The 16,314-nt window shown below is 42.4% G+C and overlaps 1 protein-coding gene across 9 annotated transcripts in view; it reads right to left on the bottom strand.

Moving 5' to 3' along the window:
• EHMT1 (euchromatic histone lysine methyltransferase 1) overlaps positions 1–16,314 on the bottom strand; it is a 163,107-nt gene that overhangs the window by 84,070 nt on the left and 62,723 nt on the right. For 7 of the 9 annotated variants that reach the window (XR_004648453.1, XM_034793328.1, XM_034793330.1 and 4 more), the window contains one exon: positions 5,915–6,002. Coding sequence is in view for 8 of the 9 variants with exons in the window: in XM_034793325.1 (XP_034649216.1) it covers positions 5,915–6,002 (88 nt within the window). In the remaining variant the exon portion in view is untranslated. Of the gene's footprint in view, positions 1–5,914; positions 6,003–9,121; positions 9,208–12,343; positions 12,502–16,314 lie in introns of those variants that run through there. The other 2 variants (XM_034793332.1, XM_034793326.1) reach the window with 2 other exon arrangements.

The raw sequence follows: 16,314 nt of genomic DNA, 5'->3' as shown, positions 1-16,314 counted from the left end.
CATCACAGTTCCCAGCCTTCGACTGGTCTCTCACTGGGAGCTTTCTATCTGCTGAGCTGAGCCAAACAGATGCAGGCTGCTTTGAAAGACCAAGCGAGATGTAGCCGGTTGCTCTGCATTGTGAACATTAGCAGAAGAACTGAAGTCATGCCGATGTAACAGATGATTCAGTAGTTCGTTACACACTGAGACAAACTAGATACACCCAACCTTAATATAACACAAGAGCAACTTTTTTTTCCATTCACCCCTTTTTCCCCCAAGCAAAGGGTTGACCTGAACTTTTACCCATAGAAGAACTTAATGAAGGTTCTAGTCACCAGTTTGCTATTCTCTAGTACCTTTTTTCTTTCTCTATTGCGTGGCCTTAGATAGAAAGGAGCTTTTAGTCAACACATGCAGCAAATACTGGGTTTTACTTTGTCTGGGACTTGCTCCCAGGACACTGATAGATGTGTGAAGTTTATTTATTTCTCATTTTTGTGCTGCTAGGCTGAAGCCAGAAGAGCCCCCCAAATTACTGAACTACAGCACCGCAGCTCTGCAGTACCTTTCCTTCCAGGAACTCAAAGCACTTCAGGCATTACGCTTCCCAAAATGCGTGTGAGGTAGGTAGCTGTCTTGCCGTCCTACAGATGGAGAAAACTGAGGCACAGAGAAGTTGTATGACTTGCCAAGGGCCATGCAGTGAGTCAGTGGCAGAGCCGGCACAACCCACACTAACACAAAGCAGCTTTGTTACAAATAACTGCCCCTATGTGGCTCTGAATTGATATGGACCTCTGAAGCTCAGGACAAGCATTTCCAAATTGTGCAGGTGTATAATCCATACTCTCATCAGTTAGCTCAAGCAGTAAAGGGTCCAGCTTTTAGCTCCAACAGTCCTGGGTTCAAACCCTGCAGACAGCCCAGCTAGGGATGTCCTTACAACAGGAACAGAATCCAGATCAGCTCCTATTCTAATAGACAACAGTTCTCCTCCAACACGAGACGACCAGCAGTCTCATGCTCTTTCAGACCTGATCATGCGAACCAGAAGCTTCTCACTGAATCTTCTTCTTGAGCTAGTTGGGTCCTATTTTACAGATCCAAGAAATTCAGGTAGTTGAGAGACATTTCAAAGAAGCGTCCAGACCACAGGGTGTGTCACCAAACCAAACCTTCCAACCTGGGGAGGTGCCCATCCATCACTGCACCATATGCTACCTCTAGAGAAAACATTCCTGTCAAATTGTCAGGCAGTAGTAATTATTTAATGTTTGGGAAGCACTTGAAAATGTAAATCATTAAATAAATGATATGCATTATTGGTAATGGAATCGGGGAACATTACCTAATTAAACTCATGTGGTACCAATGCTGGTTAGAACTATATATACAAGCCACACAGCCAAATAATCATGCAAGCCATAGTCAGGCATGTTAAAATAATGGGTTAATACAAAAAACACAATAGGGAATGGAAATGACATGTCTGGGCCTCCGTACTTGAAATATTCTGTCCCATACCTCCATAAAAAAGCTGGTAGACTGAAGGAGGGAGGATGGTTTGAAAGTCCAATACCTCGGGAAGCACCAAGACTGGAAATGCATGTTTTATACCATTGCACACGTGGGATTCTCCACTTTCCTATGATACACAGTATTTCCTTTTAGCCCAAAATCAGTCAAGAGGTATCAAGACTCTCAAGTATCACTCCATTCTGATTATCCTCTTGGTTTTTTAACCCATCAGAATCTAGAGGTTGCTGGTTGAGAACAGCTAGAACTAGAAAGCAATGGTTTGTATCATGCAAAAGCAGTTTCATATCCCACATCCAAGTGATATAAGGCACCACAGCCAGTTTCTCCTCTCAGTTACACTGGTGCAAAGACTTAAGCACACACATAACTTTGACTTCAATGAGATTACTCACATGCTTAAAGACAAGCATGGGTGAAAATGCTTCAGGATTTGGTCATCAGTCTCTAACTTGAGTGGTTTGTAAGAAAGTGGTTTCTAAAAAAACAAACATCGACCGCAGAACTCTGTTCTGGGAAGAGCTGGGTGCACCTGATCAAGAAGGGGAAGAGCATCTTCAAACACTGGCTTGCCAACCCAGTGAGGGAGGCTTTAAAGTAGGTCCAAAGAAGGTAGGTGACAAAAGCCCACAGGTAAGCATAAATATGGACAGGTGACATAGAAACGTACTACAGGACTCTACACAGGAACAACAAGAAGGCAATCAGTGGGGCAATCTGCTCAAAATCTTAGATGTCTATAGACAAATGCAAGAAAACACAGGAAGACCTGGAAGTATTAGTACCTAAGCTAAACTATGACTAAACTGGCCTCATTGAGAATTGGTGGGATAAATCTCATGACTGAAATACTGGTATAGAGGGGTACAGCTTTTGTAGGAAGGACAGACAGGGAAAAGAGAGAGGCAGCATTGCATTATGCATCCAGAATATATCTACTTATGTCAAAGGCCAGAAGGAGGTGGGAAGCAGACCAGTTGAAAGTCTCAGGATAAAGATAAAAGGGGAAAAAAGGGGGTGATATTAGACCACCAAATCAGGAAAAGGAGGCGGAGGAGGCATTTCTGGAACAGAAATATCCAAAAGACAAGGCCTGGTAATAAAGGGAGACTTGTACTACGCCTACATCTGTAGGAAAAGCAATACGTAAAACATCAAATCCATCAATAGAACACCAATACGTTCTTGGAATGTATTGGGGACAACTGTGTTTTAGAAGGTGGAAGGAGCATCCAAGGGGGCAGGTATTTTAGACTTGATTCTGACCAACAGGGAGGAATTGGTAGCGAATCAGAAGGTGGAAGGCAATTTGGGTGACAGTGATCATGAAGTGATAGATTTTAGGATTCTAAAGGAAAAAGTGCAGCAGAATAAAGGACAATGAACTTCAAAAAAGTAGACTTTGAACATAATCAGAGAACTGGTAGATAAGGTCCCATGGGAAGAAAATCTATGAGGTAAAGGAGTTCAGGAACTGCCAGCTCTCCGGAAGGAGACAAGATTAAAGGTACAAGTGCCAACTATCCAGACGTGAAGAAAATTTAGGAAAAATAGTAAGAGGCGAATATGGCTGCATCCGGAACTCTTGAATGGCCTGAAAATCAACCAGGAATCCTACAAAAAGTGGAAACCTGGACAAAGTGCTAAGGAGGAGTACAAAAGAATAGCACGAGAATGCAGTGACAAAATCAGAAAGACTAAGGCACAAAATGAGTTACACCATGCATAGGCCATAAAACGCAGTAAAAAGAGGTTCTTTAAATACATTACGAGCCAGAAAATGATGCAGAAGAAGTGTAGGTCCTCTACTTAGTGGAGAAGGAGAGCGAATACCTGATGATATCAGGAAGACTAAGGTGTCTAATGGCTATTTTGCTTCAATCTTCACTAAAAAGTTTAACAGTGATCAGATACTCAACACAATTAATATTAACAAGGGGGAAGGAATGCACGCGAAAATAGGGAAAGAACGGGTTAAAGAATATTTAGGTAAGTTAGATACATTCAAGTCAACAGGGCCTAACAAAAGTCATCCTAGGCCCAGGGGACTTAGGAACTAACTGAAGCAATCTCAGAACTGTTGGCAATTATCTTCAAGAACTCATAGAGGATGGGTGAAGTCCTAGAGGAGTGGTGACAGGCAAACATTGTTCCCCTTTTTAAAGATAGGTACTAAGAAGATCCGAGGAATTATAGACAGTCACCCTAACGTTGATACCCGGAGAGATACTGGAACAAATATTTAAACCATCAATTTGTAAGCACCTAGAGAGGATAAGAGGGTTTTAAGGAATAGTCAGCATGGATTTGTCAAGAACAAATCATGCCCAACCAACCTAATTTCCTTTAACAGGGTAACTGGCCTAGTGGATAAGGGGGGAAACAGCAGGTGTGATATATCTTGATTTAAGTAAGCTTTCTGATGCAGTCCCACATGACATGCTCATAAGCAAACTAGGGAAATGTGGTCTAGATGAAATTACTATACTGTGGATATACAACTGGCTGAAAGACAGGACTCAAAGAGTAGTTCTCAATGGTTCACTGTCAAATTGGGAGGGTGTATCTAGTGGGGACCCACAGGGGTCAGTCCTGGGTCCAGTACTATATAATATTTTCATTACATTATTCAAGTCATTTTTGAAAAGCATGCCTCTAAAATTTGTGGATAACACCAAGTTGGGTGGGCTGCAAACACGGTGGAGGACAGGATTAGAATTCAAGAGGATTTTGACAAATTAGAAAATTGATCTGAAATCAACAAGATGAAATTCAACAGAGACACGTACATTTAGGAAGGAAAAAATCAAATGCACAATTACTAAATGAGGAATAACTGGCGAAGTGGTCATACCGTTGAAAAGAATCTGGGGGTTATAGTGGATCACAAATTGAATACGAGTCAACAATGTGATGCAGTTGCAAAGAAAAAAAGGCTAATGTCATTCTGGGATCTATTAACAGGGGTGTCATATGTAAGAGATGGGAGGTAATTGTTAAAGATATTGGGCATGTTCAGTCTTCAGAAAAGAGAAAACTGAGGGGAGACCAGATAAGGCTTCCAATATGTTAAAGGCTGTTATAATGAGGATGGTGATCAATTGTTCTCCATGTCCACTGAAGGTAGGACAAGTAGCAATGGGTTTATTGTAGCAGGAGAAATTTAGATTAGATATTAGGTAAAACTTTCTGACGATATGACTAGTTAAAATTCTGTAATAGACTTTTAAGGGAGATTGTAGAATCTCCATCACTGGAGGTTTTTAAGAAGAGGTTGGACAAACACCTGTCAGGGCTAGTCTAGGTTTACTTGATTCTGCCTCAGTGCCAGAGGCTGGATTTGATGACCTCTTGAGGTCCCTCCTACATTTTTATGATTCTGCAATTCTATGCTGGATTGAAGAGAAAGGGAAAGTGAGATGGTGCTCAGATTGGTATGAATTTTAAGGTCTGATATCTCATGTCCAGCAAGGACTAGAAATATTTTGGAGGGGCCAGTTCAGTTCTTTTCTAAACCCCAGTACTGGACTAGGGATTAGAACAAAAGTACGCCCATCCAGGCAGAAGCAATGACTTCAGTAATGACCCCATGAAGACAAAAAACAACAAACAAACAAACAGAGATACAGGTTTAAATATGGAGATCAATACTAAATCTTCAGATTGCGTGTGAATGTGTGCAACACACACACAGACTCTGGTTGGAAATACCTTATGTGATGAAAAGCAGGATGTGCACAGCATCGTTCAAGGTAAAAGCAAAAGGGCAACAATACACAAGTAAGGAGATGCCCTATAATGACAGGCCATGTCCCAGTCATTCCCCATTGCTACCATTTCTTCCTGAAGCAAACAGCAAGCTCACAGGAAAGCACAAAACAAGCTTCAAGACATAAAAAAAAAAAATCAAAACTGATCATGAAGCAATTAGCAACCAACTCCATAGGGCAAGAGCCACTCATTGTCCCCTGAGTGAAAATAGTTCCTTAAAGCACTTGCTGGATTCTCTAGTATCTAAGGAACTAGTCGTTACTAATATTAACATTAGAGAAATAAAAGGCAGACTTCAGTTCAAACTAGTTATGGATCAGGAGATGAAAGTAACCTAGTCTCCTTTCAGTTTCAGTGGCACATCAGAAGCAGAAGTGAGAAGCGTAATTCTCATGATGGGTGGGAACAAAGAAACTGAGACCCACATCTGCATCCTTTGGGGGGTGATCCTGTTGCTGAAGAAGCCCATGAAGAGTTCTGCCATTACCTTTAATGGGAGCAGGACAAGGGTCATTAATAAAACACAGCTCAACTGTCACTAATCTATTGGTTCATTTTTAACCATGCCATACGCAGTGTTCCCACTGATGAGGTTTGGTCCCAGATCAAAGCATGCACTTACCTTCCTCTTTACTGTTGGTAATATCTTTCAGCAGCTCAGTCTTCATGCAGACGTCTTTCCTAGTCTCGGCCTTACTCTGCACTGCTCTCTGGGGTGCGGGAGGAAGGACAGAAACAATTACTGTTTAGCCCAACATCCATTCACTATACATTTTAACAAGACAGAATGGTGAAAATATCCTGTTTACATTCCCATGCCAGGGCAGAAAAGTCATGGGCAAACTGCAGCGTGAAAACTAACAACTCCAGGAAACTGCCTGCAAGGTTCAGGTCAAAGATCAAAAATTCAAAGGCTTGCCAGAGCTGGCAGTGCATCTCATTCGAGAAGGATGTGAGCATGGATTTTCTTGTACAGTTGAGATCTAAGATCACATGGGGAAAAGATGTGGACCAAGATTTTTCACTAGTGATTTTGGGTGCCCACCTTGACACACCCTAAAGGAACCTGATTGAAGGTGTCAAGATGGGTATCTCACAAAGAGACAATCAGACTCACTTGTCACTTTTGAAAATATAGGCCACAGTGCCAAGAACGTAGCCAAGCAAAGATGATAAACATAGGTGTTTTTCCCAGGTTGAACAGACACAATTTGCAAGAGTTAAATCTTCAATCTAGGAAAGCAACAGTTAATACATAATTTAAGTTTATTGAGTTTAATGGTATCCATTTCTCACCCTCATCTAACTTCTACAGTTTTTGCTTTTTTTAATGAACACCTGCTATATTATTCAGCCACTGAGGCACTTGGCATCCCGCTGCTATATGGGCTTGGTAGCTACGCTGCTTATCTTATACATGCCTGGCCATAAAGAAAAGCGCAGCAGCAACAGAAAGGAAAAGGGTATTTTTTTTTTAAAAAAAAACATCGGAGGGAGGGGCACAATTCTCTGGCTAAAGTGACAAGCTGGTTTAAAGAGTAAACATGGCAACTGCCTGGCAAAGCTGCATCTGGTTAACGCAAACAGAACGGTCAGTCTTAAAGGTTGGGGAATGGCAAGGGTGAAGGGTTCATTTCATGCTGTGTGCATCACAGAAGACGAATAAGCCTAGGTCAAGCCAACTGTTGTAGGCCTCCCCAGAGCGCAGATGGTGCCTGCAGCCATGCAAATCAAAAGGTTTAGAGCACATTGGGCGATAAGGAAAAACCCCTGCCCATCTCCCATAAAGCAAATAAAGGAGATAAGATATGAACACATACACTGTATTGCCCTTTTCATTGTCATTTAAGTCTGAACCTTCCCAGGCTAGCAACACAGCTGATCTTGGGGTTACTATAATCAGCCACCATGCAATTTTTGTTTCCATCTGAGCTCAGCAGCACTGCCAAGTTCCTCTAGGTGTTACAGCAGAGATGCTCTCCCATTATGTATTGCAAAAGCCCACCTGGCCCCTTTAGTAACCATCCTGTAGGGCCCATGCTAATGTCACTGGCTACAGGCTGTTCAGGAAAGAGCAGGGAAGGACACTAAGGCCACAGCATAGAGGGTTAAACAAAATGCTGGCATCATCTGAAAACCAATGGATAACTGAGCTAATCAGAGGAGAAAGTCTTTAATATCAAGGAAATCGCCACTTGTTAAAGTTTCCAGGAAAAGCTCCCTTTTTATCTAGAAAAATGTAGCAACTACACTTCAAGTCCTGCTTGGGGAGTTGAGGGCACTCTGCATCTTGCAGAATCGTTCCCCAAATAAGTAATCCATCTCCCCATGCATACACAAACTCCACACAGGTGCATATCCAGGAGATCCCATTTGAGAGGAAACACGGATATTGGACACACTATTTTCAGATTTAAAAAAAAAAAGATAAAGATGGGTTTTTTTTTTGTTTGTTTGTTGTTTTTTTTTTAAAGAGTGATGTAAACTCTAGTTTAGCCATATGATCAACCTGCCTGAACAAGCCAAGCTTTGGCTATAGGGACACATGCATTTTCCACAGTGAAACGAGCATCAATGCAGCCTGAAGTTTGAATGGAGGCCAACTTCATTTTTGTTAAGCCAAGAATTAAAACCTTATTCTTGATGCACACATGTATACTTAGGTCCCAATTCTCATCTCCCTTGCTCTGGTGTAAATCAGGAGCAAGCCAATGGTATTATACAGGTATAAGACTAGCGCAAGCAGGAGCAGAATCAGTCCCATGGTATCTACACAACGACACACACCCTGGGGTTTTTGCTCATGAAGAATGAATACTTGCCCTTGCTATAGCAAATAAAGAGTCTCAGTATCTCTAACAGGGACCAGTTTGTTTTCAGAGGTTTATATTATACAAATAAAGACCTTTTATGTTCCCACCTTTAGAATGATTCCAACTAAAAGCCTCAGGATTTCAGAAAAGCCATTTTTGCTCTACTGATTTACAATCTCTTTCCTTCAAAGTTTGACACCTTTACCCACCCCAGCCCCCCAAAAATCACACATACTCCCCCTTTCATCCCTTCCAAGGGATATGTTATTGTCACGCAAGAGAAGAGGCCTAAAGGAAAGCCACTGCTAGAACTCTGAAGAAAGAACTGACCATAGCAACATGTCTCAGCTACTGTAATTAACAAGAGTGCCCTGCTGCCCAGAATTCTTGCAAACAAAACCAGCTTTCTAAGAGAATTCCCATCACCATAAAAGAGACTTAACAGCACATCACTTTCCCAGCTCACAGCCAATACACCTGTGCCCCGCCAGACAGAGTTACTCTAGGTTGCTTTTGACAGGTTCGCGTGGTCCATATTCCAGAACCACATCCAAACAGTCCTCATTAACAACGTCAGTTCCACCACTTTCATTTTTCAATAAAAACCAAAGCAAAACCCCAACATCAATGTCTAAAGCAGCACAATGCATCTTTGCCCTGTGGGAGGGAAAGACCATTGGAAGTTGTGAAGCAAACTTATCAAAAGGAGGCTACAGCAGACAATTGCTGCAAAGCATTCGAAGCCCGCCTCCCATAAAGGCTGGGAGGAGGCAGCTTTCCCCCTTCTTGGTCTATCAAAAGTCAGTTGTATCAACCTTATGGCAAACATTTTCAGCCTGAAGACAGTATTTACACAAACAGAGCCCTGCAGAATCCACACAACCAACACCACACACACATACACACAAACACACACTCCTCCAAAATCAGCAGGATTCTAGCTTCCCATCCATTTCCATCCAGCACACAATTTCATCCAAACTTGTTAGCAGCAACTTTGTTGTAAGTGTCAATACCTCCATTTTTTTCCCCTTAAATTCAAAGCAAACTTCCCTTTTTGCTCACACTCCACCATGCCCCAATCTGTCGGCTCCTGATTGGCAGAGAAATCTTATACCCACCCTCCTAGCAGAGAAAGGTCTGCTTTAACAGCAGTCCCAACAAAAGCCAACTGCCAAGCACAGTCTGCTTCAGAATAAAAGTCTCACTCTCTTTTCCCCACCCCTCCTTTCCTGCAGCCGTCTGTCTCCATTCCACTGCCTACAACAGAGTGATTATTAATCTTCAATCACTGGAGAGCCTCCACAAAGACTATGCACCACAACCCATGAAGCATTTTTTTTTTCTTTTGCTTTCAAGAGAAATAAAAATTATTGCATCTTAAAAGACAGATGGATTAGGTCTTTAAAAGCCATGAGAATCCAAGGAGTTGTAATAGGGTTGATTATTTTTTTCCCCTTCCACTTCTGGGTACAAGAAATCAGGCTCTCTTTGTTGCTTTAAAACTAAGAAGGCAATGGAAGACGGTTTAGAGAATCCAAGTAAAGGCTTTGCAGCATTTCCAAACACAGAGCATTTCTAAACTGGTGCCTTTTAAAAAAAAAAAGCTGAAAAACAGAAAGAAACCTTCTCAGCCTTCTCTTTGGAAATGTCATTAGCCATCCAGGTTCACTCCTAAGCAAGTTGGTTTCAATAAGGTTTACATAAAAAAGACAACACCAGCATATCAAAACTTGTAGCTTTCCTCCCTCCACGAGCCCCCAAGAGAGCAGCGAGTTACATCATGAACCAGAGTTCTCTAAAGGCGGATAAGAAAAGGGATCAGAGTTTGATATGCTAAGGTGTAAACCTTCAGTAGGTTTCTCTTTTTGTCTTAAAATTAACTGTCCAGTAAACTGAGACTTAGAAGAAACATTATCCGCATTTAGATACTCAGCTAGAACAGGTCAATGCAAAGAAGAGCTGGGAGGGAAATAATTCAAGGAAGACTAACCCTTCTCCTCTCAAACTAGGCAGAGCACACGGAAAATTATGTTCTTTAACATTCAGGGCACTATCTGCATCAACACATCTGTTTGCAGACAAGGAAAGAATGACATAGGAGTGATCTTGAATGGCCTATAAAGCCTACAACCAGAAGGTTCAAAGCCTCAATGGATATGTAGCCTGTCTTTCCATGACACTGCTGCCATTCCACTCCCCACAGTCCCCCCCCCCCCCCCCCCCCCCGTTACAACACCCGGTCTCCCAACAGATCAAATTCTACTCCTAGGCAAACCTCCAGTAAGCACTTCAACAAAGCAGAATTTCACCTACTGTGCAAGGCAGCAGCGAGGTATGCAATATGTACTGTAGCAAGAAAGAGAGGCAAAGCCCTTAATAAATGATGCAACTCCAGCAGCAGTAGATTCACATTCACTGTTCTTTTTCACCTCCTCCCCCTATTTTCTTCCTAAAATCAACTTTCTAATAATATCCTTTGGCTTGAGAAGATAAACATTTAGCAGCTAATTATTTAGGAAATAATTATTAAGAAAACTACTACAGACCAAAAAAAAAGGGGGGGGGGAGGGTGGAAGTTCTTGGTTGGCATGTGAAGAGTGTTAATTTCAGGAGTCTGTACTGATCATGTCCTGCTGTCCAGCTGCTGAGATTAGGATAAGGCTTGCTGGTGTCACACTTACCATTTCTTAACCGAACAAGCAGAATAACTTCATTCAGTGAGGAGAAGAAAACCAACCAATAATGTACCTGGCCTACAGAGCAGTCACCATTCTCAAAGCCCCTTTTAAGGTTGAGGCCACTTCCTTACAAGCTGCTAGCAATCATGTGAACTGCATCTAAATAAACCATATTCAAAACAAGCACTGCTCTCCTTCTGAAGTTGGCCTTCAAGTCACATTAGTCTTATGATGCTTTTGTTTTATCAAGCAATTCAGAGGACAGATTCATCACACAGACTTTCCCTTCCCTCCCTAAAGATGAATATTTTCTTCCATCAATGAGATTCTCTTATTCTCACTATAAAAAAAAAAAAAAAAAAAAATCTTCCAAAGCAGCAGGGGTGGGAGAGGAGGGGTTGGAACAAGGTAAAAGTCTCTGCCTGCAAAAGCCAGAAACAGCCAAACACATGCATGAAACGTAACAGTATTTATGTCAAAGGGACTTTTTACAACACAAAAACTTCATAATGGTCTTTAGGCTTTTGTGCAAACAGGTTTTTGCTGGGCCTCCCACTCAGGCCTGCTCAACGTGCAGTTTTTGTACTGATATAAGTATGGCAGTTGGGGGGCGGAGGCATTTTTTTTTAACCAGAATAGTGATCTGAGTAAAATCCCTAGTGTGGCTGCAGTTACACCAGTGCAAAAGGTACCTTATACTGGTACAACTTACTTCCCTTCCTGTACAGGAATAAGTACCATTATAGCAGCATCTCTTTGACTATATACCAGGATAGTTATGCCAGTACAATATATGCGTATAGACAAGCCCTAAAAATCAGTGCAGACAAAGGCATCTCCTCCTTCCACAGGCTGAGGTTGACAGAAGTACCAGAGCATTATTCACAGCTGCTGTTTTCCTTGCCCTACCGCTGGAAAAAAATCCTAAAAATGGAGAGTCAGATCCTGCCTGGCAACCCATCATTATCTGTAGCAAAAGCGAAACTCTCCCACTGGCTACAAATATCCATTTTAGAAACTTCAGGCCCCCAGAAGACTAACAAGAATAAAATGTAATATGAATGGGTATCCGAAGCAAAGCCCAACGGGTGCAAACACAGATCTTTTAGAACACGAAGACTGGCATGCTTCTCTCATTGAAATTACTCAACCACCTCTTGGAGCCATAAGGCCCACCCCCCTACCAAACTGTCATATCCAGCAGAACAGTTCGCTCTCCCTTCCCCTCCAGGAGGAAGTCGCAGAAAGGGTTCACTTCGCATTTCCAACTTCAGAAGCCACGCTGGGGTGGCAGGCGAGAAAAAGACACACACAAAATAAAGTTCTCTCCCCCAGCCCAAATGAGCGTGATTTCTTGGAGCGGAGAGGCCCTCGCTCAGGATCACAGCCTCTTCAAACAACACTTTGTGTCATCTGTTAGTTGTCTTGACCCGGTAGCACTACATTGACTCCTGCAAGCTGAGAAACAGACAGGGAGAGAGGGGGAGGGAGAGAGAAACAAAAAAAAGAGAGAGCACTCTAGGGCCAGTTCTTCTAATAACTACAGAAAAACCTCACCAAGACTTTACTCTTCTTGAAAATGACAAAGCGAAACAGCACGGGTCAGTACTCGAAGTCCTAAAGGTAGGAGATCCTCAGAATCTATCAGCTATGGCCTACAGGCTTAGTCCCAGAAGTATTTTTTCTGCTCTGTCATTAGGATGGAGCCTGGTCTTTTCCTTCAATCCCCAGAATTGCACTGAATTAGATCATCTTTCTCTGATCACCTCCCCCTACAGGCTGTCCCTGAGCATGCTCAGCTCGGCCTTGCACTGCCATTTCATAACTGCATTGTTTACAGACACACAGTGACCTGCCATTTTTTTGACAGTAAAATAGAAGCTCCTATTTGCTTCTACTAGCAACAGCTAATTCACAGCCCTGTTCAGACCAAGTCTCTCGTTACAACCAGGATGCAGTCAAGTTCATGTCACGCAATAAAAATCCAATCTGGGGAGGAGAATTATAAACACTGGAAACTGCAAATTCTAACGCTGTGGGGTTGTTGTTTTTTTTGTTGTAGGTCAAAATCCACCTGCTGTAAGAGTTCAGTCTAGCAGGAAAGAGTTAACCCTTTTTTGGGGGGTGAGGGGGAGGGAGATAGACATCGAGGGCTTCAAGGGAAAATGCCAGCCATGATTTTAGCTTCTTCAAATCACAACCATACCTCCATGTCACCTAGAAATCGAATATTCAACCCACTGTGCCATCCTCTGACAAACCTTCCCCTGAAAAAGCAAGGGTTGGGAAGATGGTATTTCCCTTGAATAAATAAGTTGGCTTCATCCCAGCAAATACAGTTTTTCCCTTTAAATGCAAAGCAGAATATTTTCACAGGCACACAGGAAAACGAAGGAGGAGGGGGAAAAGTTCCTCATTTAACACCAAGAGCTCCATGAACAGCCTTGCAAGGCTATTAAAGCTACTCTGTGTTCCAGTTCTCTCTCTCTCTCCTTTTATGCCTAACCTCATACTTTACAAGTGAAAGCAGCTTCGAGTTGTGAAGAAGAGCAAATGCCAGAAGAGCCCTAAGTTTCCTCATCCTTGGAACAAGGACAATTTGTTAAATGCTTCCTTTGCACGAGGCATTCTACTGCTCAGACATATGGCAGCGACTCAGGGAACGTTTGCATGGGAGACTTCTCTTACACCTTCCCCCCCCCCCCACACACACACACCATCTTCCACCTCTCTGATGGAATTTGAAGGGAAAATGAATCGCCTTGGATGAGAAGGAAGGACGGGGAAGGAACTGCCTAAACAGCTCTTATTCGGCTCCTAGAGCATTCAAAAGTATCCTGCTATCAACGTGGTTTTTTTACACATTCCTGTTAGCTTATACTGTGTGTCTCACTCCTGCTGCTTTACTGACTACTGTATGTTCTGGCATGCATTTTACATAGGGAGTGTACCTTCCCATAGGACCCTCCTCACCCCCTGTGCCCCCACCCCAACACCACCTCAGCATAGCCAGAGACAAATCAGGCTGTCTAGCACACCACAAGATCCAAAGTGCTAGAAGAAGTGAAGTTCAAGTAAAAAGTGGGGGGGGGGGGGAAGGTTCATAACAGAGGGAAGAGAGAAATGGGACTTAGGGAAGACCACATTACAACTTCCAGGTTCTCCTTTGTGAAGGGGAGTTGATTTCAAGCCTCTTTAAAATGTACAGTAATAGAAAGGACCTCTGAAAATGATATTAAGAGCCGTAAGTTCGAGCTTTGCCTCTAATAAGAGTATTGACAGTAGATTGCATAGGAAGAACACAAGCTCCTTCAAGGCCCTACAGCAGTTAGCACGTATTTTTAAGTGCTTCAAGTCTTTAGTCTTTAATGGAAGGCAAGGTTATTCTCTGATTCCTGGTTGAATAGAAGTCTCCACATTAGTTCCTTGACCCTTGCAAGTATCAGGAGAAGAAAGGGAAGGGAAGAATTGTTTAAAAAAAAAAAAAAAACCACAATAAAAGGCACCTGATGTCAAACCATATCTCCCTCCTCCCCCTTACAAACCTGCTAGTCACATTGGCAGAGGGTCTTAAACACCTTGTTTATTTGAATGAAATATTTCCCTTCCACGGTACAAAGAAGCATGCAATCCTTTTTCATTAGGAGATGGTACCGTACAAGAGAGGTCTCACTGGCATTGGGACTCTTGCAGCATACCAGTTGCCATACAACCAGCCCGGATGTTCATGTTCCATGCGATACCCAGATACAAACAGCACCTCCGCACCGCAAGCCCAAACCTTCAAGATACTAAGCACCCTCAGGTATCAGGCCCAAGGTAAGCTGGAAGTCTTATTTTGATCACCAAGGGCCTGATTTGCAGAGCTGCTGAGCATTCCCAACTCCAGTGGAAGTGAGTAAGAGCACCTGTCCGCAGATCACCTCTGAAAATTGGCATGTGGCTGTTTTATATATAAAATCAGCTGAATCCTACACCAAGTCCTGACTTTCCTCACGTAACTAAACATCAGCTACATTTCTGACTCACCCAGAGGAAGCTACGTAGATTTATATAGATTAGACTAGCAAAAAATCCGACTCACCCATTTGCTTGGGAAGAGTGAAAAAAAATTTTGAGGGCAAGTTCAGTATCATTTTTCTCTCCAGAATAACTATGGCAAGGAGAGGCAAATACACAGTGGGCCTGGGCTAGTAAGTTTTCATGAAGTTTCTGGAAGGCTGGTTTAGGCCACGTGTACTGTAACTACATGAACTAGCATAACGCTCAGTTTCATATGACAGGGAAAAACGAAGATCTAAAAACAAACAGGTGTATGGTTATTAACCCTAACACTGCTGAAAACTGACCCAGAATTTTAAAACAGAACAGAAGGTTACAGGATGGGCATTTCAGCATCACCTTTTGAAAGCATTTGCAAGGTTTCAGTCTGCAATTCCAGACTGCCTAAAATGCTTAGGAATATTCCATCATGCCGATATCATCATGGCCATGATAACACAGGAGCACTCTTAGCACCACAGTCAGTCAACGTTATCTCAGCATTTCTATCACAAGCCTACTTGCAACCCAAAACACATTCTTTCTGGACTGCAAATGATCACTCGCTTTCAGGCAGGGAATTTGCTTTTTCTTAGTACTATCTTTGGAAAAGAAACCTTGCTTGTCTCTTCCCCAACAGCTTTAATACACAGGCTCTCAATATGCATTCAAAAGAGGAAAAATGACATTCTTAGGAACATTTTCAGAGTATCGCATAAACAACAGACATTTGGAGCAGGGTGTTACAGACTGTCCGTCATTTCCCCTACATTTGTAGGACAGATTTCTTTAGGATGGTATTTTTGCCTTTTCTTCTTAGTTAGAATGTGTGTCCATGTACACACGCACGTGTGTGTGTGGGAAGTAACTTTAAGCAGATTTTACAGGCCTAGATTTTACATACCAGCAGGGGTTGGTAATATCAGCAATTCTGGAAGCTCTGCAACAATCAAGGGACAACACTGAAGGTCAAGGATGGAGTATATCCCCGTACACTGAATGTCGTCCTTTTTGTCCATGGTAAACTAGACCACAAGGCTCTTTATACACAAGATAAACAAAAAAGGTACATGGCAGAACTAGGTGTGAGGATTTTAGTCAACATTTTCAATCATCTGCTAGCATGAGCCTTTTGCCATAAAATAAAATGAAATATCAATGGTTCAATCATTCCCTGATCTGGACTGCAGGTTATTGAAAAAGGATTCTTTCCCCACAATAAAATACCATCTTCATCCTCCTACCACCCCAAAAGCAAAACTGTAGGCTTCCTTGACATAAGCCAAGACTGTCAAAATGTTTCTAGCAAGCAGGTGAAATGTGGCTGCAGGCCCTCTCCTTTGTCTTTGAAAGATCAGCCTTCGAACGGTTTAAAGACTCCAGAGTTTTTTCCTCTCACTTATATGAAATGGGGGGGAGAGTTCAATATAGAACCACACATTCGAAAGAGAGACTCCATGCTAAAAAAAAAAAAACCAAAGAACTCC

The sequence above is a fragment of the Trachemys scripta genome, chromosome 17 (genome assembly GCF_013100865.1).
Source record: "Trachemys scripta elegans isolate TJP31775 chromosome 17, CAS_Tse_1.0, whole genome shotgun sequence".
Taxonomy (NCBI): Eukaryota; Metazoa; Chordata; order Testudines; family Emydidae; genus Trachemys; species Trachemys scripta.
Note: the sequence above shows the minus strand (reverse complement) of the source record. Positions and strands in the feature narration are given on the sequence as shown.